This window comes from Chroicocephalus ridibundus, chromosome 13, assembly GCF_963924245.1.
Source record: "Chroicocephalus ridibundus chromosome 13, bChrRid1.1, whole genome shotgun sequence".
NCBI classification, from domain to species: domain Eukaryota; kingdom Metazoa; phylum Chordata; class Aves; order Charadriiformes; family Laridae; genus Chroicocephalus; species Chroicocephalus ridibundus.
In genome coordinates, this window is record NC_086296.1 from 8091372 (window position 1) to 8119166 (window position 27795).

At 39.4% G+C, this 27795-nt stretch overlaps 1 protein-coding gene across 2 annotated transcripts; it reads left to right on the forward strand.

The window, feature by feature from the left end:
* Positions 1-8528: 8528 nt before the first annotated feature.
* Positions 8529-27481, forward strand: PIWIL1 (piwi like RNA-mediated gene silencing 1). 2 transcript variants are annotated; one of them, XM_063351120.1, is made up of 20 exons: positions 8529-8609; positions 11470-11620; positions 12353-12478; positions 14020-14234; positions 15064-15185; positions 15565-15645; positions 16601-16798; positions 17193-17304; positions 19538-19658; positions 20281-20398; positions 20559-20673; positions 21639-21826; positions 22429-22501; positions 22846-23046; positions 23356-23459; positions 23970-24040; positions 24580-24733; positions 25655-25780; positions 26366-26513; positions 27266-27481. In XM_063351120.1, the coding sequence occupies exons 1-20, from the start codon at positions 8529-8531 to the stop codon at positions 27380-27382; spliced, it is 2622 nt and encodes an 873-aa protein (XP_063207190.1). In that variant the 3' UTR covers positions 27383-27481. The 2 variants fall into 2 exon arrangements, with proteins under 2 accessions (XP_063207190.1, XP_063207191.1); XM_063351121.1 differs by having other exon boundaries at positions 11470-11590; positions 12341-12478.
* The last annotated feature ends 314 nt before the right edge of the window (positions 27482-27795 follow it).

Sequence of the window (27795 nt, forward strand, 5' to 3'; positions counted from 1 at the left end):
GCAGGCTCGATTCAGCAAGGAAAGCTCTGCAGAGCTACAGCAGTTTCCCCCACCACACTGCCTGAAGTGTACGCACTAGCACATGCCACGAAGGAGGCTACAGTCCTGTTCTCCACCACTCTCAAAAATTATTTCCTGGCCTTATTCAGGGCTTCAAGAGTGTACTGTCATCCACTTAGACTGCACTTGAACCCCCTCTCAAGTGAATGCTCTCCAGCTCTTGTCTTCAAATAGAGGTGTCCACCCTTTTTGATCATACGAGTCATGTAGATTGTTCAAAGGCAGAGCTGATCCTTATGGCCCTTCTTCTCTCTTGCTTTCTCATTTCTTGACTGGACTCATTGTGCGTCCAGTTTGCAGGTAATTCATGCAAATACGTCACTGCATGCTTGAAAGATGCCCAAGATGAAGAATGGCTGAGATTAGGCTGCCCCTATGGGAATAATTCACGTAGCCCACATATCTTTCGCTTAGGCTGAATTTGAGAGCACACAGAAATTGTCAGTAGGTGAATGCTCTGACAGTGACTGCTCTTTATCCCTGGCTGCTGCTCGTTCCTGGTTACCATCTCTCTTACGGGCCTTTCAGTATCTTGCCCGTATTGTCATGGATGTAATCCACGGACTGCACCCATCTGTCTTGTTTTCTCCCAAGCTGCCTCTTTGGTGCAAAGAGCCCGATTGGTTTTGTTGAGACAGTTTTGTTCTGGGAAAGCACAAAAGAGTAACTTGGAGTGCCTGAGGAAATCTATAAATAAAAAGTTCCGTGTATATGAAATTAGGCACCTTCAAGAACAGGCAGCAGGAGATTCCAGTATCAGTTTGGTGTTCCAAGTTCTCTATTGTACACTAGAAGCACACAGAGCCTGTTCCCGTATGTACCTCAATGGCAAGTTTGTCACGTAAGCAATTTAGGTAATTAAAATCTATGTGTTTATTTCTGGATTGCTTAGAATAAATTAGGAGCTCTGCAGAAACCTGCCACTGTCCCGCTAGATGAAGCCCTGCCTGCTATCAGGTACCAGAATGACCCAACTGTTAAGGCAGGGAAATTAAAAATCAGTCGCTCCTCCTACCTAGAGCAATATTAATTCAGTTGTGAGAGTTGATTCCCATCAGAGTCTAGATAATAACTCCTGCTACTTCCCCTGTTATTGACATCTGTGTCAGTAATTTATGCACACAAATGAAAGACTGAACTAATACAAAACCCAAAGTAGTGATATAGCAAGCAGTAAGAAACGTATTCAGATCCTGAACTGAAATGCATCTCTGGTATCTGAGCGTCCATCCATACTTTGGAAGCACCTAAAAAAAAGCCATTCCAGTTCTTTCTCATTCTGCTCATCACCACTACCTTCCCAACACAACCACTACCAAGGAAACAGGTGCCGTTCCTGCGGAGGGATCAGCACACCAGTACAGCCTCCGTTAACACGTGTTCCTACCTTGTGCTCCCAGTTCCTTAACAGCTCTGGCTGAGCAGATTCCCTCACTCGGCTGCCCTGAGAGGGGGGTCTAGGCTGAAACATTTCAAAATGAAACAAGGCACTCATTTTAATTTCTCATGCAATCTTTGCATCACTTTATTATGTGGTGCTCGTTTTTAATTCATTTTACATGTAGGAGAAATATCTTTCCATAGTGACAAATGCGCTTCCTTTAAATATGTAGCAGTAGAGATTGAGCCCTATTAATTTTAACTTACTGTATTATATATCAGATTATTGTCATTGATTAATTCTAAATGAGAGATGCTAAAATAAGATTTAAGGAAAAGATTTAAAATTGAGATTAAGCCTTCATTATTTTGCTGTTCAATAATTTAAAATGACAGCCTTAAATATGGAGAGATGCATTTAATTTCCAAGGTACTTACTAGACTGGAGTGAAGTTAGGTGCTAAGACACCACTGAAATATTCATGTTGTCATAGAAAGGATGCAATACAAGATGAAAAAAATGATTTTGGGTTGTGACAATCAAATATAGGAGGAAAAGATATGAAACTCTTATTAATGACTTTGACATAACCTAGCAAAGTTTCTGAAAACTACAAATCCTTGGAGAAAGTCTACAGCTGCTGGCCAGGATCTTCAAGCATCCATCTATATAGAATCCCACAGAAGTGATGGTGGGTGAACAGAGGCTGCGATGTCCATCCATGTTTTGACATCATTGCAACACTGAGTTCACAAGCACCCTAACTAAAACCTTTAGAGGCAGCTCCTGATAGATTCACTGGAACTGTGAAAACAGGTACGCCTCTTTGCTTATGTAGACTGCAGATAATACTTTTGCCGATGCTTCCTACTTGTGCAAGTGCTATATAAAGTACACCTTCCATACCTGCTGTACAAAATACTCAAGAAAGCCAAGTTTTCAAGAGCGCAGGGGTCAGTCTTAAGAATTATATTGTATCTGGATCACTTGCATGAATGAAGCAGTAGAGTATGAGTGAATGCTGCCACTTCTGGAAAGAAGCACATGTTTAAATGCAACACCCTTGAAAAAGGTCAGGGAGCACCAAATGTTTATACTTTATTTTCCTCATAAATGCGATAAAGACAGTCACCTTCATGCAATAAAATCTTCAGATTAAATAAACTGCGATGGAAACAGAATACAGGGTGTGTGGTTTGGTTGATGGAGCTACCAGGTGTCGAAGACATGTCGAAACATGTTTGATAGTCAGTTGTGCTCTTCCATTCCTTTCAGCCGCGCAGACCAGACTCTATTTGTAGCGAGCCAGGAGAAAAGTGCTTTTTCTAAAACCTTACTACTATACAGGGGAATTTACTCTGCACTTTTGTAACCCGGGGTATCACTTGTGGATTTGTGTTCTTGCTTCTCCTGAGAGTATATTTGCCAGATAACCAACAACTTGACCCATCTTCCAGAAGAAATTATTGGAATAGCATATTGAAATTGTTATTCCACTTGCTTAGATAGTCCTCTGGATCATGACTGTGGGTCTGATACTGTGCACAAAGGAGCCACCAGTGTGGACGGAGTAGCCTCCGTCTCTGTATCAGTGACACCAATATACAAATTCATGTGGTCGTGCATAAACACTGTGCTGCAAGTCCACTCAGTCTCATGCACGGCGCTGACAGAGGTTTCAATGAAAACATTTCAAAAATGATTTTGCAACTTAAGAAAACATACTTCAGCAATTACCATTTCCTTTACCATGAAACCAAATTCACTGTACATTACAGCTTTAAAGCTGAGATCTAAGGTTCAGATCAACTCTTTAATCCTGACTGTGGCTTCGGGTACTTCCTGATATTTATGAGAAATGCTCCAGGCCTGCAGCTGGGCTTTGAACAAAAAAATAATGAACTTCGTTGACTGTGAAGAAAGTTCTACACTATTTTAAAGAAAGTTAAGCTGTGACATTTTTTAATCCAACACTAAATCACATAACCCAAATGCTCTGCATAATTCAGGAATGTTCAGAGCAATAAAAACACAATTAGATCAAACTGGGCTGCTAAATGAGCTGAAATCAATCTAGCTAAACTTGAGCAGTCTTGCTAGTCTCTCTCCTGAAATATGTCCCATCGCGTTTTGGAATAATGCAATATTTTACTATATAGTACCTGAATCAAAAGACTGTTTCAGTTCTGTTCTAACATACTCCAGGCACTAATTTGCCATCTCCTCTTATTACTTTAAAAATATAAAGTATAGGACCACATCGTACAGAATTTCGTACTTATTTATACAATACACTTTACAAATCTAATTATAGTATTAACTTCTGGAGGCCTTGTTCCTATCTAATTAATGTGACCTCTCCATTTAATGAGAGGCTATTTATTGAGAACTTACATCAAATTACTTCTTGCTCACTTCGCTCAGGATTTGGATGCAAATTAAACGTCAGCTAGGACTGATGCAAGTTTGCAAGGGGCAGAAATCAACAGAAAATAGAGTTGCGTTGATGCAGCACAGGAAATTTTGGCAGGGATATGATGGTTTGTAAATAAGAGGCCATTTTCTCTTCAGGAAAAGAGGGCTCAGGGCACAGTCTGACAAAACAGTGCTTGGAATGAACAGCAATGATAACTGCAGTGATTAGATACCCTGGTAAACAGGGAACACATGAAACGGAAAAACAGTTTGCTTCTGTTGAAGCAAAACACATTGTTGTCAAGGGGAACAGGAGAGAGTCCTACACAGGTTCCAAGAATAGAGTGAGTGATGTTTTAAAGAAGAGTTACAAAGAATAAGGGCTCAGACAAAAGAAGTAAGGGTCTGAAGGAAAAACAGAAATTAGGGATGAAAAAAATAGACTAGAGAACAGCAGCGGAAATACAAAGCTGAAAAATATTATTTCCCTCTTCCTGAGAGAAAATGCTTGCATTATATTTCTTATGCAGTGAGTTGGATACTACCTCTTCAGTAGCAATTTTTTTCCATAACGTGCCTTTTGCTTTCTGTCTTGGTATGTAAATACTAGTTTCCCTGTCCCCCATACTCTACCCAAGGTAGTAAGTAAACCAGGCTCCACTCTGTAGGGAGATTGGTTCCTCTATCCCAAGCATACTTATAGTAAATTAAATGTGACATTAAAAACTTGCATTGGGAACGAGCAAGACTCTTAACTCAGGAGATATTATTTTGGATAGTAAGTCAGTCTTTAAAACCTTGTCTCTCTCACTTTAGAAAAAGACTAATTAAGAATGCAAAAACACTGTGGTCCAGATTTGTGAATTCTTAATACCTACCACAGGAACTTGAATTTTAGAGTTTATTTTTGAGTAATTCCCATTTGAATTTTTTTTTTAACAAATATTTAATAAGATTCAGGAGCAACATGTTGGGCTTTTTAAAATCTAGCCACACGTATGAGTTGTTGAGTTCTGTTGTGAAGTGTTCCTTATTTTTTCTTGCTTCATCACAGCAGACAATACTTTTTATTCTGATATTTTGAGTTATTGCTTTTTCTGGGGCTAGAACCAAAAGAGCTATTGATGCCTAGACTTGGTGTTATGAGACAGCCATGAAGGTAGGAGTTCAACTTACATTACTAGGAGTTTGCAATACACTTAAATATTAAACTAAAGGTACTGGCGTGAGCGTTTTTTTCACTGTGTGCATTGGAATCACTTATTTATTTACCATTCAGAATCCCAAAGTGCTGCTAACTACACAAGTTAACAGCTGTCTGCCTGTACAGTTCCTGGCTCCTACCTCCTCAGGCATCTTTTTCCTGTTTATACTTGTACATCAAATGGGCCTTTGGAAAAATCCCTGATTTTCTTTTGTTCCGTTTTCTTTGTTCTGTTTCCATGCGGTCTTTTCCCCTTTGGAGATGACATGGATGGGAAATGGCTTATTGTAGCAACAGGGGACAGAAGGCAAACCCAATTGCCTCATGGGTAAAACAAACATCAAAGCAAAGTGCAAGTCAAGTAGCTGTGAAAAAAATATTTCATTTGTGATACTTCGATGTGTTGAAGTCTGGCATTGGTAGGTTTTTTTGGCAACACACTAAAAATCAAATGCAAACAGTTGCCATTTTCAAAACCTTGTTTTTCTTGCTGTTTCTGACAAACCAGCCAGGACTAAGGACATGAGGCACCTGTTGCCATTGCTGCATTGCCAGGTCCACATTCCCTCCGACTCTGAGAATTCATTAAGCCTACCGGTAGAGTCATAGCTTTAGCTGGGCTTGAATTGCTAAAAAAAAAAAACCAAGCAAGTCTGAAAGACTGTGAAAACCAAATTAGAACCTATCTTTCATTAAGTACTAATTAACTGTCTGACAACCCACGTATAAAAATGAGGGTGCTTGTTGTTGATGTTTATTTTCACTTTATAAGGAATTGCTGTAGGTAGCCAGGCTGATTAACTACTTTTAACAACTCCCATCTAGAGATAATTAAGTTCTGCAGTGAAATGTTAGGAATTTGGCATAAAAAAATAAACATTAAGTATGGCTGATATTTTAAATGAATAAACAAACATAACTATTTCCAACACACACATTCTGCTTTCTCATGATTTACATAACATAAATGACTTTGACAACATCTTTATATTCTGTTTATCTTTAAATACTGCTAAGCAAAAAAAAAATCTGCATATTGTGTTTCTGCAGCTTTAACCCTCTGACCCACTGGAGAGTTCTGCAGGCTGCAGAGCAATAAAAGTTCCCACTGCGGGTGAAGAGCCAGTGGCAAGCAGTAATCAGTGCTCTTGAAAGCACTGAACATGCCCCATGTAAGTGTATGTATTGAGTTTGTTAAATATTTATCCAGATTTCTATGTGAATGATAAAAATCACATGCTAAAAGTACTTCAGCTATCTTTCAGCAGCAAGATCCACACTTTCACAGTTCAAAAGCTCTTCTTTTTAACTTGTAAAAGAGAATCCAGCTTCCTAAGTAGGTTGCTAAGCTGACATCAATGAGAAGCACAATAAAACTGGCTTTAGGGACAAACGGATAACCTAAATCAAACAAAAAGAGATATTTGTATTATTTACGTTAAGTATTAATGTTAACACTGGCACCCATTTCTACTTGGAGTAACAGAGAATGAGAAAAAGGATCCTTGCCCTGTATTCACTGCAGGTACCTGAAAAACTGTAAACGACCTCATGAGATCAGACTGGTCTTTTAAGTTTTTAATTAGATAATGCTATCTCTTGTCCCTTGAAGTCAGTGTCTCCAGATGCATGACAGCCATCTGATCTTTAAGCAAAGGCTTAAAAACTACAGAAAGGCTTAAAAACTACAGAAAGACTTAAAACCAACAGCAATGTGCGCGTGAGGCCTGGTGCTGTCCAGACACCCCGTCCTTCCAGGGAAGCCTGGAAAACCTTGGGTAAGAGTTAATTCCCAGTTAAGGCCACCTACTTCCAAGTCACAAGATTTGCTAGTTCTGCTGTGGAGTATCTAAAATGCAAGTTGTGATTCTCTCTCTACATAACAATCATAGCAATTGCATCAGCCTTGGCAGTTAGAAAAGGTGGGTTTTTTCTCCTGTTTGATTGCTAGTCTGCTGAAGAATGTATCTCAAAGGAAGGATGGATGCTCGTGTCTGAACTGTTGATGCTTAATTGGATTGTGATGATTCTATAAGCCATTCCTGCCGGCAGTCCCCAGGGGATGCATGGTGTGTCCCATTTCTCTCTATATTCTGTACATTTCTGGAAAAGAGCAAGACGTTTAAGGGGCATCGCTGTAAACTGCTGACAAATGCCGTCCTGCACTGAAACAACTTCAGACTTTTATTTCCTGTTTTATTGCTCCACCTTCTGGTTGATTTGAATTTATTTTTCAAGCAAGAAGTGGCATAAGGAGGAAGTAACTTTTAGCGGGAAAACCCTCCTCTCACAAAGGTGACAAACCCCAGGGAGGGGCCGGGACGGGGCCGAGACCCCCCGGAACCTCACTGTGTGGAGACCTGCGGGTCAGTACTGCCCGGTGAAAGGCCCAGCGCCGGGTTCAGTTGCGGCCCGGCGTAGGGAGCGGGGCCGGGCGGTGGCGGGGCCGGGCTGCAGCCGCCTTCGGTGTCGCCCCTCGGGCCTGTCCGGCCGCGCTCGCGCGCAGGAGCCAATGGGAGGCGAGGGAGCGTTCCCGCCTTGCACCGCCAGCGCGTGCCGCCCCGCAGTCCTGCGCCTGCGCGTGACCCCATCGGGCTGAGGGGGGGCGGTGGCGCGGCCGCTCTTACGCCGGTCTGCGGGCGGCTTCGGCGGCAGCGGCGACTGTGGGGTTCGGTGGGGACAGGGTGGTGTGGCGTCGGGTCGCCGTGAAGGAGACGGCCTGTTGTGTATCGCCGGGGTGTTGTGTACTGCAGAGTCCCTTCGCTGCACGCGGGCAGGCTGAGGTAAGGCCGAGGGCCTGGCAGCGCTGGCGGTGGAGGGGTGGGGAGTACCTCTGGGTGCGGGTTTTGGCCCCGCAAACTGCTCGAGGCCGACGGAGGAGTTAGGGCCGAGCCTGCACGGAAGGGAAAGGTCCCTTTGGGAGGAGAGGATGGACAGGCCTGTGGGGACAGTTTGCATCGTTGGGGAGGTGATGAGGCAGTCAGGGTTGGTGTGTGCTTTGGGTGAAGTGTGCGCTGCGCCTAGAATAATGTAATGAATTAGTCTAAATTGAGTCTCAGGTGTAACTTGAAAGTAACATCAGCCCGAGTTACACTTGGCTGAGGCTTCAGATCCTGCCATGCTCTCCAATCTAGTCAACTTTCTTCACAGCCCCAGAATTTGTAATGGGCTGTGCCAGTTGGTTCAAACTTGACTATAAGAAGCTGTAACTTCCCCACACTACTTGTTGTGGCTGTGTTAATGTGGAGATCCAAGAGCAGGGAAGTTTGCAGAGGAGCGTATATTTTACTGAACCAGTTGAAATGGTTGGAGTTGATGATCTGAAAGGTCCTTTCCAACCTAGGCAGTTCTATGATTCTAAATTAAATAAGGGCAAAGGCAGTAGTGTTGCTCATTGTGCTTAATGGAATAAGGATGGGGAAGGAGATTGAACACTAATGCTGAAGGTGGTTTGTCATAGAAGAGAAGATGACAGGAAGAGCTAGAGCCAGAGCAAGAGGAAGACCTCCAGGACAGGAGGCTGCTATTCCTTCTGTAGGAGCTGCATCTGTAAGTTGCATCTCTTTTTAATTAGCAAGCTAGGCTTTGAAATGTCATAGCTCAACTAATTCCTATTTTAATATCTGGTATATATGTTAGATGATATATGTGTTTATGTATATATTATATCAGGAAATTTTTGTATACTTACTCTACCGTAATACAGTTTTCACAGTAGAGCTATGTGGAGCTGGTGGAAATAGGAAGGCATTGTCATAGTCTGCTTTGTCCACTCTGATACTCTGCAGACAAGCAGAATATATTAGGCTGCTGTTGTATATTTGGGCAGAACCTGGGTCTGGCAGGTGTTCTGACCTGTTCCTGTTGGTTTTAATTTTAGTATCAAGGACTTTCTGTCTCTGCCTTTGAACTAGTGTTTAGGGCTTGTTGTGTGCATATATACCCTGTTCAAATTGTAGCTTGAAATTGCCTAGTACTTTATTTGCAGCTGCTGCCACGTGCCTGGAGATCTTTAAAGCAGTTCTTCAAATACTGTCAGTTTTTAGTAATCTGCTTTCATTTGAGAAAACTATTAGACTGGAGGAGTGTTCCTAGTCCATTTCTTGCTGGTGTCAGATGAGTTTAAATTGTGATAGAAGGTAGTTTACAGTTCTGTTTCTCAAATAATTGTGTCTTGCATTAGCAGTAGCATTGATGCACCTCTTGAACCTGGAGCAGAATTTGTAGACCTAAGAGACCTGATTAGTTGAAACTTGGTCTCTGACTTGAATAGAATTGTTAGCAGAAGTCAGGAGGTGATATCGATGCCCTGCTGGGGGTGAGGAGGAAAGTGAAGGAAACAGTGAGGTTTAGGTACTTTACATGGACTATGAATATTGATGCAGTCTGAGTGGAGAAGATCCAGTTTGGGTTTTTTTTTTTCTATATAGGCTGCTACTGTTCCGCTTTGTAGACTGCATGTATCTCCCTCCAAGAGGGTTAGTTCCAGAAATGTTTCCAAAGACATGTTGAAAAGAGGTTGCAGAATGAATAAGAGGGTTTATATTAGATGCCTGGAAAACGAGGGCTTAGGCGTGCCCTCTGTTGCAGGGGAAGATGGGAATAACTAGCCATGTATTGTAGAAGTGAACCATACCATTTAACTTTTAGATTGGACTGATGCAGAGGTATCATGATAGACCAAGCTCTTATTACTGAGGTTTTTATCAAAAAGTGTGAGTGAGATTTAAGGAGGTCAGGGGCCTGCCTTTCCTTACAAATGTCCTGGCAGGCCTGGGATCTTTCTTGCTGTAGAGGTAGGAAAGAGGATAGGGTTGGTCGATCCCTGGGAAGTCCTTCCCAACATGGACACTGCAGCCTCCAAGAAGGATGCCAAGAAGATGGAGCTTTGCTCTCTGTAATGGTGTATGGTGGGAGGTTGAGGCACAATGGGCACAAACAGAAGCAAGAGTTGTTTTGACTGGGCATAAAGAAAAATGTTTTCATGATGAGGACAGTCAAGCACTGGAACAGGTTGCCCGCTGAGGTTGTGTAGTCTGCATCCTTGGAGATGGAATAAATCTCTGAGCAAGCAGATCAGCCTCATGATTGACCTTGCTTTGAGCAGGAGGTTGAGCTAGAGACTGACTGAGGTTTCCTCCAGCCTGAATTACCTTGTGGTTCTGTGAAGGATAGGATTGTTGAAAACTCCATTCCCCTCACCCATGCAGTGAACCCTATTCAAACATAATCTCTTGCTTCGGTTTATGACTTGACATGGAGCTCTACTCTGATCCTTTAGTCAGCTCAGGATAGTGGGGCTCCGTGCTTAGCTGTTGGACTAGAGAACGTTCTCACTTGTACTCTTCTCATTCTCTTCCCCATCCCACCATGGGGGGACTGAGCGAGCAGCTGCCTGGTGCTTGGTTGCTGGGGGGTTAAACCACATCAACTGCTTTTTGCTCCCTGTAGTATTCATAAAAGACTTATGATGCTATGCTGTTACTTTGATAGTACTGGACTCTGATAATTTTCACATATCCTCTTTAGGGTTGTGTGCATTGATATTTGCAGTAGTACTTACGGGTGTTTACAGACTTCTTAGGGTATACTTCTGACAGATCTTATAACGTGTAAAAATAAGGTGGAGAGTATAAGAACAGAGAGGCCTGCTTAATTACTGATCTTGTGTTCAGGGTCAGAACATGCATATGGGAATGACAAGACATGTACCAAGAGCTCTGAGAGCAAAGGAGTAGAGGAACTCCAGGAATGATTGCTGGCAGGTTGTGTGACACTGGTTCAGGGAGTTCCTACTGCTATGTTGTAGGACAAGACAGAGCCAGGCTGGCCCTCTAGCTCAGGTTTCGTGATCATCCTTGATGTTGGCCTCTTGCTTGCTTACACTTAAAGTAGGGAACTTCATTATTCCTGGGGGGATTAACTTGTGGGGCAGACTGCAATCTGGTAACACGAAACTCTGAATTGTGGGAGTGCTCATGGCTGAAGGTTGTGTGTTGCAGTTCTTCCAGGCATGACACTCTTTTTATTATTTATTCACTAGACACTAAAATTACAAAAGCTGTTTTCAGACAATAAGTAATCAGCTACTTGAAGTATCAGAGGGGTTGTTAAAAATTAGAAGTCCAGAAATTTTAGTTAGAGCTTAGAAAGAGAAGATTTGCATTTACTATTAGTTAAATGGGTATTAACTTACAAAAAAAAAATTTCTGAACCCCATTATTTTGGAATTTGACATACAGAGTAATAACTCTGCTACTTAACATAGGAAAATAGATTTAAGCTTATGTAACTGCCACACTTGGGTATTTGACTGTTCTGTACTGGGGTAGTGACTTCGTTTTGCTGTACTCTTGGAAGTATGCTGTTTCTGCAGCTGTGGTACAAGAGTTCTTCCCAACTATTGCAGGTTCAACAGACTTTGCCAAGTCAGCCACCTGGCTTTCGGCAACCTCAGCAGCCACGTGTTCCTCCATCAGTATCAGAAGAACCTGGTGGCCGTGGACGACAAAGGGGCCCTCAGAGTGTTCTACAAGGCCAGAACAGGAGAAAGCCAGAAGGTCAGAAAGGGTGAAAGAGTTCATTGCCCACAAGAGCAAGTGTTTTGAAGAGAATGCAGTTAAGACATTCTTTAGACTGTACTTCTAATTTTTCTTTTAAAAAAGAGATTTATTACTAAGATTTGGAAATTTTCACTGTACATACCTTGTGATGGTAGTACTGTCATTCTAAGGTGCAGTATAACCGAGCCAGGAATTTTGAAAACTACCTTAAGTTTGCTCTCCTCCATCTGTACCCTCTCTTCTATCAAAATAGTTTAAAGAAATAAATTAGAAAGTAGCTGGCACGATTAACTGCATGAATACCAACAGTAAATTTCATTTTGGTAATACGTCATTGTTTTTCTTGAATACTAATAAGAAAATTAAACTGTCTTGCCTATTTTGCATCACAGTGTAAACATTTTGGTGCCAGCTGAAGTGAAAGATCAGTCATCCCTGTGTTTGCAGGAGAGATTATTGATTTGGAAGGTTTACATCTTTTTTTCAATCTGCCTAGTGAGCTGGTTCTATATGCTTACTAGTTAATTGTCTGTAAATATTAGGAAACTAATATGTGTTATCTGAATGTTATTTTAAAATGAATTTACTACATAGCAAAATCTGAAACTTAACAATGCATGATTTCTCTTAATTTTGTATATATATATGACTTTCAAAATTGAATTGTATTTAATTCTTATTGGTATATAAAACTTGATTGTAATTCTTCCTCAAATTTCAAAACAATAGGATTACAGATTTCGGCAGGATTTCAGGAGTTGTCTTTAGCAGACAGGGGTGGACGTCGTAGAGATTTCCATGACATTGGGGTAAATACTCGGCAAGCCATAGAGCATGTTCAAGAATCAAAAACTGGTATGTTCAGATTAGACTATAGACATATAAGCAAGTTGAAATGAAAAATAGTTTTCTTTGTTTCTGCTTTTAGTATGCCCTAGAGAGCCAAATTAAAAAATAAAAAATAAATTGTGTACTAGAAAAGTTACAAGTTGCTCCCGATATCTGAAGAGGAGCAATAAGATGACAAAGATGGCAAAGTGCTTCAGACAGAAGTTGTGTGGTATTTCGAATTGCAGCTATTTAGGCATAAGTGATGATCCTTGTATGTTCCTGATGTCCACTTCTCCAAGCAGGATACTCGAGGTTTGATTCTAGAAGTTCCGGTTTGTAACACGTTGACCTAACCGAATTTGTAAAGATAAATTCCTAATAAATGTGGAATTTGAGACCTGAAGAAACTTTTTAGTTAAAAATAAAAGGTGATGTGCTTCTTTCCTTGAGATGAAATCATGCATATGAGAAGATGTAAAAGGAGGCTGTCATGGTGGTCCTGCCTTCCTGCTAGAATGCAGTTATTTTAATGTTCAACAGTGTAGGTTCTGTGCTGATGAGTTTTGTACTGCAAGTGACTCTGTGAGACATCACAACATAACAGCAACTGTAGTCTACCTTTGCTTAATTGAATGATAACAGGAGCGTGCCACGGTCCCAGGAATGGTAGGGCTTAGTTCTGCTTAAGTCACTTTGTGCCGGAAGCAATATAGTTCTTATCTTTCTCATCTAGATTTTCTATCTAGAGCCAAGTTGATGCTAGATCACGGATTGCTGTACTTAGTAGGCAGCTGTATTGCTGGTCTTTTGTTTTCTCTATAGCTTTGTACAGTTTTCAGGCGTAATAGACACGCTTTGTATGTGGTGGGATTTTGTTTGTTTTCATCTAGGGTGTTGTATTTCGATAGGAAAAAAAAAAATGGGCAATGAAAACCAAACTAAATGAATGATCTGTAATTTTCTGCAATGTATTTTTTGTATTAGACTTGTGTCTTTAAGTCTAAAAGAAATTGTAATGAAAAAATAGGAAGAAATACTTTAAGTGAGTGATCTGGAGCTAGTTTTTACTGTTGTGGGCTTTTTGTTTGTTTGCTTGTTTGCTTGAAAAATCTTGAAATACCAAAAAAAGTCATCTTGTCACATATGAATGGGAATGTGGATATCTCTAGTGATTGATACTCTGTTAGTTTTTGTTCTGTTTATGACTCATGTAAAGAAAGATTAATTTATCCACAAAGGAATTTTATGTTTTGGTGGAAGTTCATCTCTCTAGTACCTGGTACTAGTCCTTTGGGGACAGGTTACTGATCAAAATCCTTATCTTGTTTGATGTGAGAGTTTTCCTGACAACTGAAGGAATTATAAAAAGCTCTAATAAGTGGGTGAATGTCTATGTTACCACTACATCTATGAGAGCATTTGCTACAGCTTACTGTGCTTGAACTGTTGCAGAACATGGCTGACCTCTAATCTTTGTGTGAATGCCTTAGTTTTTTTAAATTTCTCATAGCTGTTGAATTACTATAAACTGGTAAAAATTTGTAACTACTTGCCTCTCATTTTAGGTTCTTCAGGTGTTATGATAAAATTAACTACAAATTACTTTCGTTTGATGTCTCGACCCCAGTGGGCTTTATATCAGTACCATGTTTGCTATAATCCTGAGATGGAAGCACGCCGTCTTCGATCAGCTTTGCTCTTTCAGCATGAAGAGCTAATTGGAAAGACACATGCATTTGATGGATCAATATTATTCTTGCCAAAAAACCTAGGGAATAAGGTGTGATATGAGAATGCTATTTTATTTTTTATTTTGACTTGCATTTTGTGGTGCTTCTTGTTTCTACTGGTCTGGGTGAAGTTAGAGAACTGATGTGCCGTGAGCAACATCTAGTTGGATCAAATGTATTAGTATAAGCTAATTTGCTTGTGTAGAGAAATTCGGTAGTAAACTTCTGGTTCTGTTACACAGGTTCTGCAGGCAAGAGTAATCCTCTGCACAGAAGTGGATAGTACAGACAGTATTTTTCCTTTAGTTTTCTTTCTGCTTAGATCTTTTCATAACTTCTGTATTTCAACATCCAACATAATGGAATGGGTGGATGTGTTGGGCGTATGCAGCAAGATTTTGGTAGTGGAGGTCTGGGGTGGGCCCTGTGTGAAGAGGTTAGGGGATGTGAAGTTGAACCTGGAAAAAGGAGAGGGGGAAGATGTTCTCACTATGTGTGTTAATGTTTGTCTTTTTGCCTCTCAGTACCTGAATCAGTAATTAAATATATATCTTAATTGGCAATATATTAAGTTTATTTCCTCAAGTTGAGTCTCTTTCGCACGATGGTAATTGGTAAGCGATCTCTCTATTTTCATCTTGAATTTAGGTGCTTTGGGAGTAGCCTCCAATCTACTCCTTTAGTCGTCTTCACCCAAATGAACAAGGGATTTTAGGCTGTAGATTACAGTCATAGCAGGAAATCAAATTCCTGTTTCAGTTAAGTGTTGAATTATTACTTATAATGTTAATGTATGAGTTCAATTCAGTAGTAATGGAGCAAAGTCCAGATATAACCCTGTTTGCCTCTAGTTTTATTAACCTATCTTCACTTTCTTAGGTTACTGAAGTGTTTAGTAGGACTCGAAATGGAGAGGATGTGAAGATAACAATCACATTGACTAATGAGTTGCCACCTACTTCACCTACGTGTCTGCAGTTTTACAACATCATTTTTAGAAGGTTTGCTGTCCAAGTTACGTCTTTATAAGAAGTCATTCTAAAAATATCTGACTGAAGTTTTTTCTTTCCAAAGAATGGACTACAGATCAATATTACAAATGTAAATTTTCAAGCCTTTGTAGCTACTGTTACTATGTGGCCAACCACATGTGGCAACATTTTAATGTGCAGTTATATGCATGTTTCTGGCACATGTTAGTGTGCAATGAGTTTATACCTTTTCCCTTAGCAAACACATTCACACTGGAGTGCTGTTCTAGGCAGTTAGTCCTATATAGTTCTGCCCTCCTTTTGTGTCTGTGGATTTGCCTCTTAAAGCAAATAGTAGTGCAGGACCATGCATAGTTTGATAAATATGACATCCATATTTCAATTACAGGCTGTTGAAGATGTTGAATTTCCAGCAGATTGGACGTAATTATTACAACCCCAGTGACCCAATCAGCATCCCTAAACACAGGTTTGGCAAAGCGTATACTCGGGTTTAGGAGATGTGAAGGGAGAAAGGATGATATTTTGATACTGCTCTGGTAGCTCATCTTGTAAGAAAACCATGGATTTAAAAACTGTTACTTCTGGGAAGCATGAGACCTCATTCTCCTACCTCAGTTTCTTCTATGTGTAAGATCTCATTACCAGTGTGTGTTCTGCTATTACATTTTATTGCGATGTCAGAAACCATGCATAAATGTCTGTAAGGCTGAGATCTCTGAATACTTTAATTCTTTAAAAAAAAAAAAAAGCTGGGGGGTGGGGGGAAGTTCAGGAGCATGCAGCCTTCATTCTGAAGGCCATTTAGTCTGCTGTGTAAATTCATACCTGGCCATACCCCGCTTGACGGGTAGTTCTGGCACTCACCTATTGTGAGCTGTCATGTCTTGTCCCTGTTCCCTGCCAGGATCCCCTACAATGTGACTGATGCTTCTGGCTGGCCCTAGGCCTATCGTACAAATTAGTAAGCTTGAGTTTGACTGGGGCCCCATTATATGGCTGTGGTGTACTCCTTGCCATTAACCTAGCCTGCGTACCCTGGTTAATGGAAGAAACTTGTGTTCTACTAGATAAACTGTTGGTCTTTTTCTTTTTAAAGTGTCTTGAATACCTGTACGTTTTGTATGTAAGTTATTTAGGACTAATAGCATGAAATGAATTTCTTGGGCTTTGAGGCATCCTTTCTTTCACTTCAGTTATATTGCTACATCATTCAAGTAACCTTCTTTTATCTTGACTAAAGATACCTATGTGTAAAATATTTTTTGTTTTGTTAACTTTCAGGAGCTTGTTTATACTTAGGTAATGGTTTCTTGTGTCTTGACTGCTTTGTGGTGTCTGGGAAAGTGAACAGAAATAACTCAAGGGGTGAGAACAGAGATGTTTTAAAGCACGCTAAGGTTCTGTATATTCTCTTTTGACAGGTTGATGGTTTGGCCGGGCTTCACAACTTCTATCCTCCAGTATGAGGAAAGCATTATGTTATGTACGGATGTGAGCTATAAGGTTCTCCGCAGTGAAACAGTGTTGGATTTTATGTACAGTCTGTATTACCAGGTTGAAGAGCAAAGATTTAGAGATGCGTGTGCTAAGGAGCTGATAGGTTTAATTGTTCTAACAAAGTAAGTCTCTTTGGACTCTTGTCGTCTTGGAGATCTACTGATTTTTTTTTTTTCTTTTTTTTCGGGTGTTCCACGTCCCGAAGTATATAATGAAGCATCAGAAAGCATGAAAACTTTATCATTGTCAAGGTAGCAAACTAATCAAGGTGACAGCATTTACAAAAGCAGGAAGTACCTACTGGATTAGTTGTGTTTTCATTTGGTTTTATTACAATTTAGCTTTTAGTAGAATTGATAGCATGTTACAATTGAAAACTTGAAGTTACTGCTCCTCACAGGAGCAGAACTTTCAACTTATGTGAGTATTGCTATTAACTTTTTTGTCACACAGTTCTATTTCTTTTCTATTTGAGTTAAGATTTTAAAAAAAAGACTGATGAAATTGTTTGTTTAGGTATAATAACAGAACATACAGAGTTGATGACATTGACTGGGATGCCAATCCACGGTGTACCTTTAGAAAAGCAGATGGTTCTGAGATCAGCTATGTGGACTACTACAAAAGGGTATGGAAGCTTAACTGTCAGTGTGTGTGTTATGCTTTAACTTTAAACATTAGAGCATTGTTAGAGGTTTACTTATGCTGCATGGATTTGTAATTCATAATTTTTTTAGTAGAGTTTTATTTTTAATGGATACTATATAATCTGAGAGCAGTAAGTAACCTGTGCAGTGTGATTCGACATGAGTAGTTCATCCCAATGCATAGTTGGTCAGGCAAAAATGCCAGGAGGCCTGCTTGGGTGAACAAGGGAGATCCTGGGAAAACTCGGAAGCATACAGAAGGTGGAAGCAAGGACAGGTAATCTGGGAGGAACATGGAGACATTATCCCAGCATGCAGGAATGACGTTAGGAAAGACAAAGCCTAACTGGAATTGAATCTGGCCAGGAATGTTAAAGGCAACAGGAAGGGCTTCTGTAAGCACATCAGCGACAAAAGGAAAACTAGGGAAAATTTGACCCCGGTGCTGTGAATGAGGCAGGGCCCCTGGTGATGCAGAATGTGGAAAAAGACGAGGTAGTTAATGCTGCCTTCATCTCAGTCTTTACTAGCAAGACTGCTATTCAGGATTCCAAGGCCCAAGAGACCAGGGGAAAATCTGGAGCAAGGAAGACACACCATTGGTGGAAGACAATCAAGTCAGGGAATACTTAAGCAAATTAGGCATAACTGAGGTCCATGGGCCTGACGATTTGCACCTACAAGTAACTGAGGCAGCTGGCTCTTGTCATTGTGAGGCCGCTGTCAGTAATCTTTGCATGATGGTGGTGACAGGGGAAAAGTGCCTGAGGACTGGAGAAAATCAAATGTCACTCCTATCTTGAAGAAGTTCAAGGAGGATGACAGAGGCAACTACAGGCCAGTCAGCCTCACATTGACCCCTGGTAAGGCGATGGAGCAGCTAATCTTGGAAACCATTTCCAGGCATGTGAATGACAAGAAAGTAATCAGGAGTAGTCAGCATGGCTTCACCAAGGAAAAATCATGCTTTACCAACGTGATAAACTCCTGTGATGAAATGGCTGGCTTGGTAGATGAGGGGAGAGCAGTGGATACTGTCTACCTGGACTTCAGTAAGGCTTTTTACACTGTTTGCTATAAGATCTTTGTAGAGAAGCTGATGAAGTGTGAGCTGGATGAGCAGACTATGAAGTGGGTTGAAAGCTGGCTGAATGGCCAGGCCCAGAGGGTGCTGATTGGTGGCACGATGTATAGTTGGAGTCCAGTAACTAGTGGTGTACCCCAGGGGTCAATACTGGGTTTAGTCCTGCTTAACGTGTTTTAGTTTTAGTAATGCTCTGGATGATGGGGCAGAATGTACCCTCAGCAAGTTTTCTGATAATTTATTGGAGGGAGAATATATTGACAGTCATCTTAAGAGAAATTACTGTTTGATGTCTTTGGTTCTTTGAAACAAATTTTACATGTGTGTCTCTTAGCTTAACCTTCTCTACTATTGAGGCCTACCATCATAACTGTGAAATCTGTGCATCGGTTTCAACTGTAAAACAGGATCAGACTTAATAAACTAGAAGCAAAACTTATATTATCCATTCTAGTTCAGGATGGAGTTTATAAATGATAAATCTGCTCTGCTGCCTTGCCCGTGATCTCACTTTTTTGTTTTTTTAAATGCTATCTTTTGGATGGCTTCTGAGGTGTGGTTCTCTTTAAGAAAATGTTAAACTGTGAGGTATGTTTTTTGACTGTCAATTTGTGTCACCTTTTTGGTTTTTTTTAATTGTGTTTTGTTTCTTTCTAAACTGAATTAGTGACTGTTAGACAGACCAGCCCTTGCCAGATGCAAGGAAAGGTTGCAGGAGGCCTGAGAGGTTCAGAGCCTTCACTTGGCATCTTGTTTGATTCTTGTGATGTCTTGAATTAAATTGCTCTATAGGGCAGGAACTTTATCCAATACTGAACTGGAATGAGCATCCTAATCTTGAATTAGATACTCTGGGTGATACTGCCTCAAGCAAGGCAGAAGCGTTGTTTCAGTTGTCTCCTATAAGTCAATAATTTGGTGGCACCAACTGAGAGAATAGTGCTTCCCTATTTAGTGTTTTCTGACAAAACCAGTTCCTCAAGTTAGATGTGCTAAGTGGAAAAAATTTGCTGGTTGCTTTTGTTTTGGTTTTGTTTGTTTTAGGAAAAATACTCATTTTCTAAAATGAGCATTATTGTGAAGATATCTATTATGAATAAACTAACATACAATATGTGTTTCTAATACAGCAGTATAATCAAGAAATTACCGACTTGAACCAGCCTGTCTTGATCAGTCAGTCTAAGAGGAAGAGAGGAAACCTGATGCCAGGACCTGTGGCTCTAATTCCAGAGCTGTGCTTCCTAACAGGTACTGTAGCATTTTTTCATATCAAAGAACTGTCAAACCATAATGCCTGCTGAAATTGATATTTTGACAGCAGCCTCTTGCCAAGTAGAAATGTTTTTTTTTCTATAAACGTATGTTTAGAAACAAGTTTTGTAGCTAAAACATTATTTATGTAAATGAGGCTGAAAAGTTTGTGGGGTTTTAATGTTGCATAGTCTTTACGTGTGGTGTTCAACATTAGCCCACTGATGTAGAGTTTTTTGGTGGTAGAACTTCTGTTAAAAAGGAGAAATTTGTGATAAATTGATAATTTTGTAAGATACATAGGTATGTATTTTGCTCTGAGATACTCACTCACTTTGCACTGGCAGTACCTGTCCATCTCAGCACTGTTTTGTTTTGCTTTGGAAATGTAAATAAAGAGCTGCATGTCTTGTGTGGTTTCTTCTCAAGTGCAAAAATCCACTTGATTTTTTTTTTCTGTGCAGATGTGAATGTATGTACAGGGAGCATCTGAAAGCCTTGATGATTACTGACACCAGTTTACGTGTCTGCGCTACATACATAGTTAATCTGCATGACTTGCAAATTTTCTTAGTCCTTAGTCTAACCCTTACTCAGAAAAATATTTTGCTGTTAATAGGATTAACTGAGAAGATGCGTAATGATTTTAATATGATGAAAGACTTGTCTAGTCATACACGAGTGCCACCTGAGCAAAGGAAACATGAAATTGGAAGACTTATTGACTACATCCGAAAGTATGCTACCTTAATATCTTCTGTGCTTCTTTGCCATGGAAAAATTGTATGATAAACTTCTTTGTTGCAACAAAACTTTAGAAATCTTACTGGTTTTAAAAAAGAAGAGTTTCAGCAAGAACAAATTTCTTCATGTTTTAATTTAAATCTTTTTAAACAGAGATGACAATGTTCAGAAGGAACTCCGAGACTGGGGTTTAAGCTTTGATTCCAATTTATTATCCTTTTCGGGAAGAGTTATTCAAGGAGAAAAGATCCTTCAATCAGGAAATGTGGTAAATAAAACAACTTCTAAAACCTTCTGGATCTCTCACTGATGAAGCACATTCTTAAGGAAGGAAATACTACTTGTTGGTTTATAAATGAAGGATCATGAGCAAAAGCGTTACACACAAGTCTGTCCAAACAGGAGACTCGCATATTTCTTAAATTGTTTACAGGTTCTGTTTAGAAACTCCTGAAGATTCTTCTGGCTTGCCTTAGTGTCTTCCTTGCAAAGCAGTCCCTCTGTCTAAACAAAGTCACTTCAGATACACGGACTAGGAGACTAGAGATGTTTCTAACTAGTTTCCATTTATTAAAATACCAAGGCTTTCAAATGAAAAGCCACTTATTATTTCAGTTCAGTAGATAAAACACATACAGTATCGGTTCACTCAAAGGTGGGGTGACTCTTCAGTGTGAATAACTTAAATTTCAATGATGTCATAGATTGACATAAAATATTACATATTTGCTCTGTAGTAGAGGTCTGTTTGTTTTGAATGGATGTGAAATGGAAAAGGGCATTTTACAGTATCTTGATCTGTATGTCTGTGTATTCGGTAGAGCTTTTATTACTCTTCTTATTGAAAAGATCTGATATCTTTATAGTAATACTTTTTCTCAAGCAGTTATGTTATTAAAAAGAAAAATGGGAGGAAAATAAGTCAATACATAAACGGCTATGTCTTTGTAGCACAAAACTTGCAGAGCAAATAGCAACAACTTCTCTGGGCTAAAAATCATAAGTGTCTTTGCATAATTATAAGTGAAACATTTGAAGAGTGTAGGATTTCTTGAAAGGGGTAGGTAAAGCTCATTTTGAATTAGTGGCAATAGCAATAAAAGGACAGATAAAAATCAAGTAATTTGTTCTAAGCAGAAGTGTTACAGTCTGTTCCTGAAATGTTGCAGGAAGTAGCTGTGATACAGCTTGTTTGGTAGGATGTTAATTTTCTTTCTCTACCATCTCTTACAGTTTGATTACAATCCTCAGTTTGCTGACTGGTCAAAGGAAACCAAGGGAGCTCCCTTAATCTGTGCAAAGCCTCTAGAAAACTGGTTGTTAATATACACACGGCGCAACTATGAGATTGCTAATATATTACTTCAGAATCTCTTTAAAGTCACACCATCTATGGGAATCAGAATGAACAAGGCAACCATGTAAGTGTCTTTAGAAAACTGATGGAAAAAATTATATTTGCTAAGGTATGTCAGTTAGTATGCTTAGGCTTGTTAAATAAGGAGATAGTATTGTATGTCACACCACTGACATCTGTGAGATTTTTTAATAAAACAAAGTTGCTTTTGATATGCAAATTGTTCAGTTTTCTGTAGTGACTGATTTTTCTTACTCATGCTTTTGTTTGTGAGAGCTTTCACTGGGGGTTAAAGCATGCCAAAACCAAGCAGTATTAGATATGCCCATTGAGAAAAACCTTCTCAAGTGGAGCTGTATGTGTAATACAAGAAGAAATATATATTTTCTTGCTGACGTCTGATGTATTCTGATTTGTTCTCATTGCAAATATCTTCCTTTGAGTACCTGTGCTTGCATTTAATTTTGAATTTCATTGCTCTTGGAAGGCTAAGTTGGGATGATTCCTCTTAATCTTCAAAATGTGTGAATATTGTACATTTATTAACAGCTATAAATGTGACACTTCATACAGTACTCATGCATAATGAGCATTTATGTTTTTGCTGAAGTTTCAATAGCTGTTAGTTCCTTTTTTCTGTAAGCGTGTTTTCGTCTTCCTTTTCAGGATTGAAGTAGAAGATAGAACAGAAGCTTATTTAAGGGTTTTACAGCAATGTATTACCCCTGACACAAACATAGTATGTATTTGAATCTGTAATTTCAAATTATGTTAACCTCTGTAATTGGTGTTTTAAGACTAGTGGGATTCACTCTCAGAAATAAAACTCTTGGCCTCTGAGTATCTACTGCATGGCTACTCATACTCCTTACCAAACCCAGACTAACTATGAATAGGCTTCAGGAAGAGAGCCTTTTTACTTGGCATTGAAGTGTAGACACTGAAACTTTCCGGGTATTTCTTTCCCTGTGAACACTTGAATATTTCTCGTGAGCGTAAGAAACTCTTCCTAAAGAACTACAGCTGTTAACATAAATCTGAGAATGCAGCTTCTTAAAAACACTTTTTTTTTTTTCTTCAAAGGCAGTTTGTGTTTTGTCTAGTTCCCGAAAGGATAAATACGATGCCATCAAGAAATACTTATGTACAGATTGTCCCATTCCCAGTCAATGTGTGCTTGCTCGCACTTTAAGCAAGCCTCAGACTGCTATGGCTGTAGCAACAAAAATTGCCTTACAAATGAACTGTAAAATGGGTGGAGAACTTTGGAGTGTTGAGATCCCAGTAAGTAACTTTTTTTCTTAAATGGTAACTGTTTTCTTTACTGAGCCTTATTTAAAAAGCAAGCCTTTTTCCCGAAAAAAACACTTGAGTATTGCCTGTGTAGTTTGTTTTGTGTCTGTGAGAAGAGGCATGACATTAGGTAGGATGTAAGGAGACATTTAATTCAAGAATTTGCTGCTCATGGTTTACTTAAGTGTCCTGAAACCATACAGCTTATGTCATGATCTTGTTTCACTGTAGGATGGAGAGGATAGGTGCTTTGGCATGTCTTCATGTATTAATACATATTCTATATTGATTCCTTTTAAGCTGAAACAGGTGATGGTTGTGGGAATTGATTGTTACCATGACACTTTGTCTGGAAAGCACTCAATCGCAGGATTTGTAGCTAACCTGAATCAAACAATGACACGGTAAGATTTGAATGTCAAATTAAAAAAATAAAAGAATCTTTATCTTTCCCTTAACTGAGAAGTAGCTTGGATGTGGTGGGCCATCATGAAAGTGTCCAAATGATTTACTGTACACTGTTAATAAGAGCTATATATTGTGAATTGGTTTTTTTCAACTGCATCCCTTAAGGAATAGCCTTGTCCTTCCACAGTGCTTGGGAGAGGGGGCAAGTGGTGGGGAAAGGGCTGGGATGAATAGAGGGTATCAGGGTGACGGGCTCATCTGTGAGGTGAGCTGACTTGTGTGGAAGTTCTTTGATTGGGAGGAATTGCACACGGTGTTAAGGTGTTGTCTACCACAGGGGCCTTGAGGGAGGTATTCTCGTAGCACGCTAGCTCTTGCTTAACTGCCTTGACCCACAGTAGCCATAAAGACTAAGTGGTTGTAGCCATTTTAAAAACCACTTCAAAGCACTTCCCAGGCTTACTTCAATGAAGGTCATCAGTCATCTTTTATTCTGTTCTTCACAGGTGGTTCTCCCGCTGTGTTGTTCAAGGTCAGGGGCAAGAGATTGTGGATGGGCTCAAGGCCTGCTTGCAAAGTAAGGGAAGCTTTCCGCTCTTGTTGAGTCAGATCTAGGGAATGATAATTTCGCTTCCTCAAAAAACCTCCCCTCAGCTGCCTTGAGGGGGAGGCATTACTAACTTGCAGTTAGATAAAAAACAGATTAAAAATACATTTGTAAATATTGCTGAAAACTAACAGCATTTCATGTACAATTTTTCATTAATTCCCATATTTCTTAACAATAATTAAATACTACTTATCAGTGCTCTTCAAAGAATGCTTTAAAGGAGATGGACTTAAAGGATGACAACTTACTGTAAGAGGCCAGCAGAGTAGATAATCTCCTTAGGTTGCTTCTTTTTGAGTCAGTACACAGGTAAACCAGAATTATTCTTGCAGGTACCACTTGTGTATCATGATGCATACCTCTTTCAGCTTACTGAACGAGTGAGGACCTTAGGTTTCAAACCATACTGCTGTTTTTTCAGAAATAAAAATCCATTTTTGTTTTGGAGTGAATTGCCTTTATAGTTAACAGCTTATTTTTATATATATTTTTTTTTTTTTTTTAAGCTGCTCTAAGAGACTGGTTCAAGTGGAATAAGTATTTGCCCTCTCGTATTATTGTGTATCGTGATGGTGTAGGAGATGGACAACTGCATACTTTGGTTAATTACGAAGTGCCTCAGTTCCTGGATTGCTTGAAGAGTGTTGGTAAAGACTACAAGTAAGTCTGTTTCCACCAACCACCATTTTCATACTGCAAGAGAAATACACCCTGGGATACAAAAAGTGATTGCAGATGAAGGTTGTGTTGCCTCTTCATCCTCATTTATTTTTACCTGAGCTCAAATAACTGCTTTTCTGATGATTATTTACATGATTTGAGATGCTGAACTTCTAATAGAACAGGAAAAGTTTTTCGTACATGCACCACGTGAGTATTCAATACACGTGTATATGCATATACTTTTGATGCATATGCTAATTAATACTTTTTCCAATTACGATAGCCTGATTACTACCACATGTGTCCGGTAGGTCCATTTTTTCTTTCCACTTCTGAAAGGGCTGTCTATTGTCCAGTCACTTATGTTCCACAGTTTTCAACATTCTGCTTTAAAGCTTATCAAATGCAGTGACTTGGTTTTTTAATCTGCTCTGAAAAATGAAGATATTTCCTGACAGCACAGGCAAGTGGAGCACAAAACACGTTATAGCTAGTAGGAGACGAAGTGCTTACTGCTTCTGCTTACCTTCTGTTAATGGCTTGCTCTTTACCAAAACACTGTTAAAACACAGTGTTTTCTATATGAAAAGATGAGGTAGAGAGATAGTAGAAATCAGATCTGTCTTTAGAAGATCCCATTTTGGTCTGTTTTTTGTCTCCCTACGTAGTTAAATGTACGCTGGATTGGTGAAAAATAGTATCAAAGTTGTACCAGAAACTAAAAATCTAAAGTTCCAAACAATGTCCTATTTAATCTAAATCAATGAATCAGTGAAGACTTATATGTAAAGTTCATGCCCTGGAGAACTCTAAAATTGCTCTTAATTTGAAGCTCTAGAGAATCTGTTCCTGAAATATTCTCAGTGCAGGTTTTCACACTAGTTTTGTGTTTCTTCTTTTATTTTCATTTGCTTTTAGTCCAAGACTTACTGTGATAGTTGTGAAGAAACGAGTGAATACCAGATTCTTTGCACAGAGTGGTGGAGCACTTAAAAACCCACCCCCTGGTACTGTTGTTGATGTGGAGGTTACCAGACCAGAGTGGTAAGTTAGTCTAGAAGTAAAACTTTTGTTTACTGGCAACCTGATAATAAATGAAACATATCTGATACTAAATTGACTGTGGGATCAAGTAGAAGAATACTTCCCACGCTTCTGTCCTTTTGAAAAGACATCACAGTAATGTGTAGTTGAAAGAAATGAAGAAGCTTAAATTTTAGGAGTTCATTATGCAATTATCACGCCGCAAGGTGTTCCGAGCGTTGTGATAGGTAATACTCACCCAAACATGGCTGGGTGTGCTGGAGCAACTGAGGAGCATACGCCAGGTACCTGTGTAGGGGGGTTGTCGGGGGGGAAAACTGTGTATGATGAATGGTTAAAGTCTGCATGGTTGTAAGATCTGTTCCATATAATAAGATTATTTACATCCTTTCAGATCTGGCCTTTCAGAAACAGAGGAAACTGATTATTTTCTGACCAAAGCGTAGGCATACTTTTGGGGTTTACTCAATATGCATAAAGTGACTTGAAGAAAATAAGTAAGACAAATACATGGGCTCTGCATTTTTCTAAGACAAACAGCCCTTTCTGTATCAGACTTCTGGGGTTTTGTTTTTTCTATTACAGGTATGATTTCTTTATTGTGAGTCAGGCAGTGAGAAATGGTTGTGTTGCACCCACTCATTATAATGTGATTTATGACACTAGCGGTCTGAAACCAGATCACTTACAACGTTTAACCTACAAACTTTGCCACATGTACTATAATTGGTCGGTAAGTATTTTGTCTGGGAAATTATACTGGTTTTCTTCTAAGATTGTGCATCTCTGCAGTAACAAACCATAAGAAGGTAGAAAAAGGTGTCCTTAAAACACCTGTGCAGATCCAAAAAGCATCTGGACCTAGAGCGGTGGTTTGAGAACTGGGTGTTTTATAATTATGTGACCCCTCTGAAGTCTGAAGATTACCTTAATCTTTATTCTCACTAGAAAATACTTGTTTTGAGTATTACTCCCAAATTCTATGTGGGAGTGTGATGCAAACGACTATTTCTTACCTGCAGAAATACTTAGTTCTTTGTGCGGAGATGGAACCGTGTTCCTCCATTTCCCTCGATGCTGCTGTTGCATACAGAGATCAGCACGCAGGCAGCTCATGCCTGAGGTGTGCTTTAGATTTGTCAGTTTAGTAATTGAAAATACATCACATGACTTACCCATGTCCCACCTTCTGTGAAATCCAGCATCAAATGTAAACCTGTGTAAGGGGCTTTTTAGGAGTGAGGAGGAGGATGGGAAGTTTTTTGCATTTATTCTTCTATAAGGTGTGGGGGTTTTGCTTTTTTTTTTTTTTTTAATGTGTTCAGTGTATGTAATGTTGTTTTCACAAATCTGCATAAACTACTGCAGGGAATATAAATTCTACATGTATCCAAACATTTGAATTCCCGAACACTTTGTTACAGTGAATGCGTGCTTATTTAAATGACTTGAAAATAATTTTTTTTTTTTTTTTTTCCCCTGCAGGGTGTTATCAGAGTACCTGCTCCTTGCCAGTATGCTCATAAACTGGCTTTCCTCGTAGGTCAGAGTATTCACAGAGAACCAAACCTGTTGCTTTCAGACAGACTTTACTATCTTTGAAGTTGAGTTAGGAGCTAAAAAAAGTAGTGTGGTTCCTTTCTAGAGAATGTAGAATGTTGGGGTTTTATGGGGGTTTTTGTTGTTGTTGTGGTGGTGTTTTTTCTCAGGAGACATGTGGATAATGAGAATGTGCAGTTGTGGAACTTTATTTTCATTGAAACAGGAGATCTGTGTTTTGAATAGGTCTCTGCTTGCTATAAAAACTCTGTATTATTTTTAATACTTTTCTAAAGTGTTTCTGGGATTCTTCATAAAAGATTATCAGTTGTTCTTATTTTTTATTTATGTTTTGGGGGAGTCTTACACAGAATTATTTTTAGCATACAAGAGATACAGTTATGCAGACCAAAACCCAAATTTCTCTAGTTAGCATTTTTTTTTTTTTTTAATTTTAAAAATGCAATCGTTGCTTC

Bases quoted from the DNA above. Each gene is read 5' to 3' on its own strand.
- PIWIL1 (XM_063351120.1), top strand. From the start codon at position 8,529: ATGACAGGAAGAGCTAGAGCCAGAGCAAGAGGAAGACCTCCAGGACAG. The intron at 22,502-22,845 runs GTATGTATTTGA...TTTTCTTCAAAG, and splicing joins TTACCCCTGACACAAACATA to GCAGTTTGTGTTTTGTCTAG. The intron at 24,041-24,579 runs GTAAGGGAAGCT...TTTTTTTTTAAG, and splicing joins GCTCAAGGCCTGCTTGCAAA to CTGCTCTAAGAGACTGGTTC.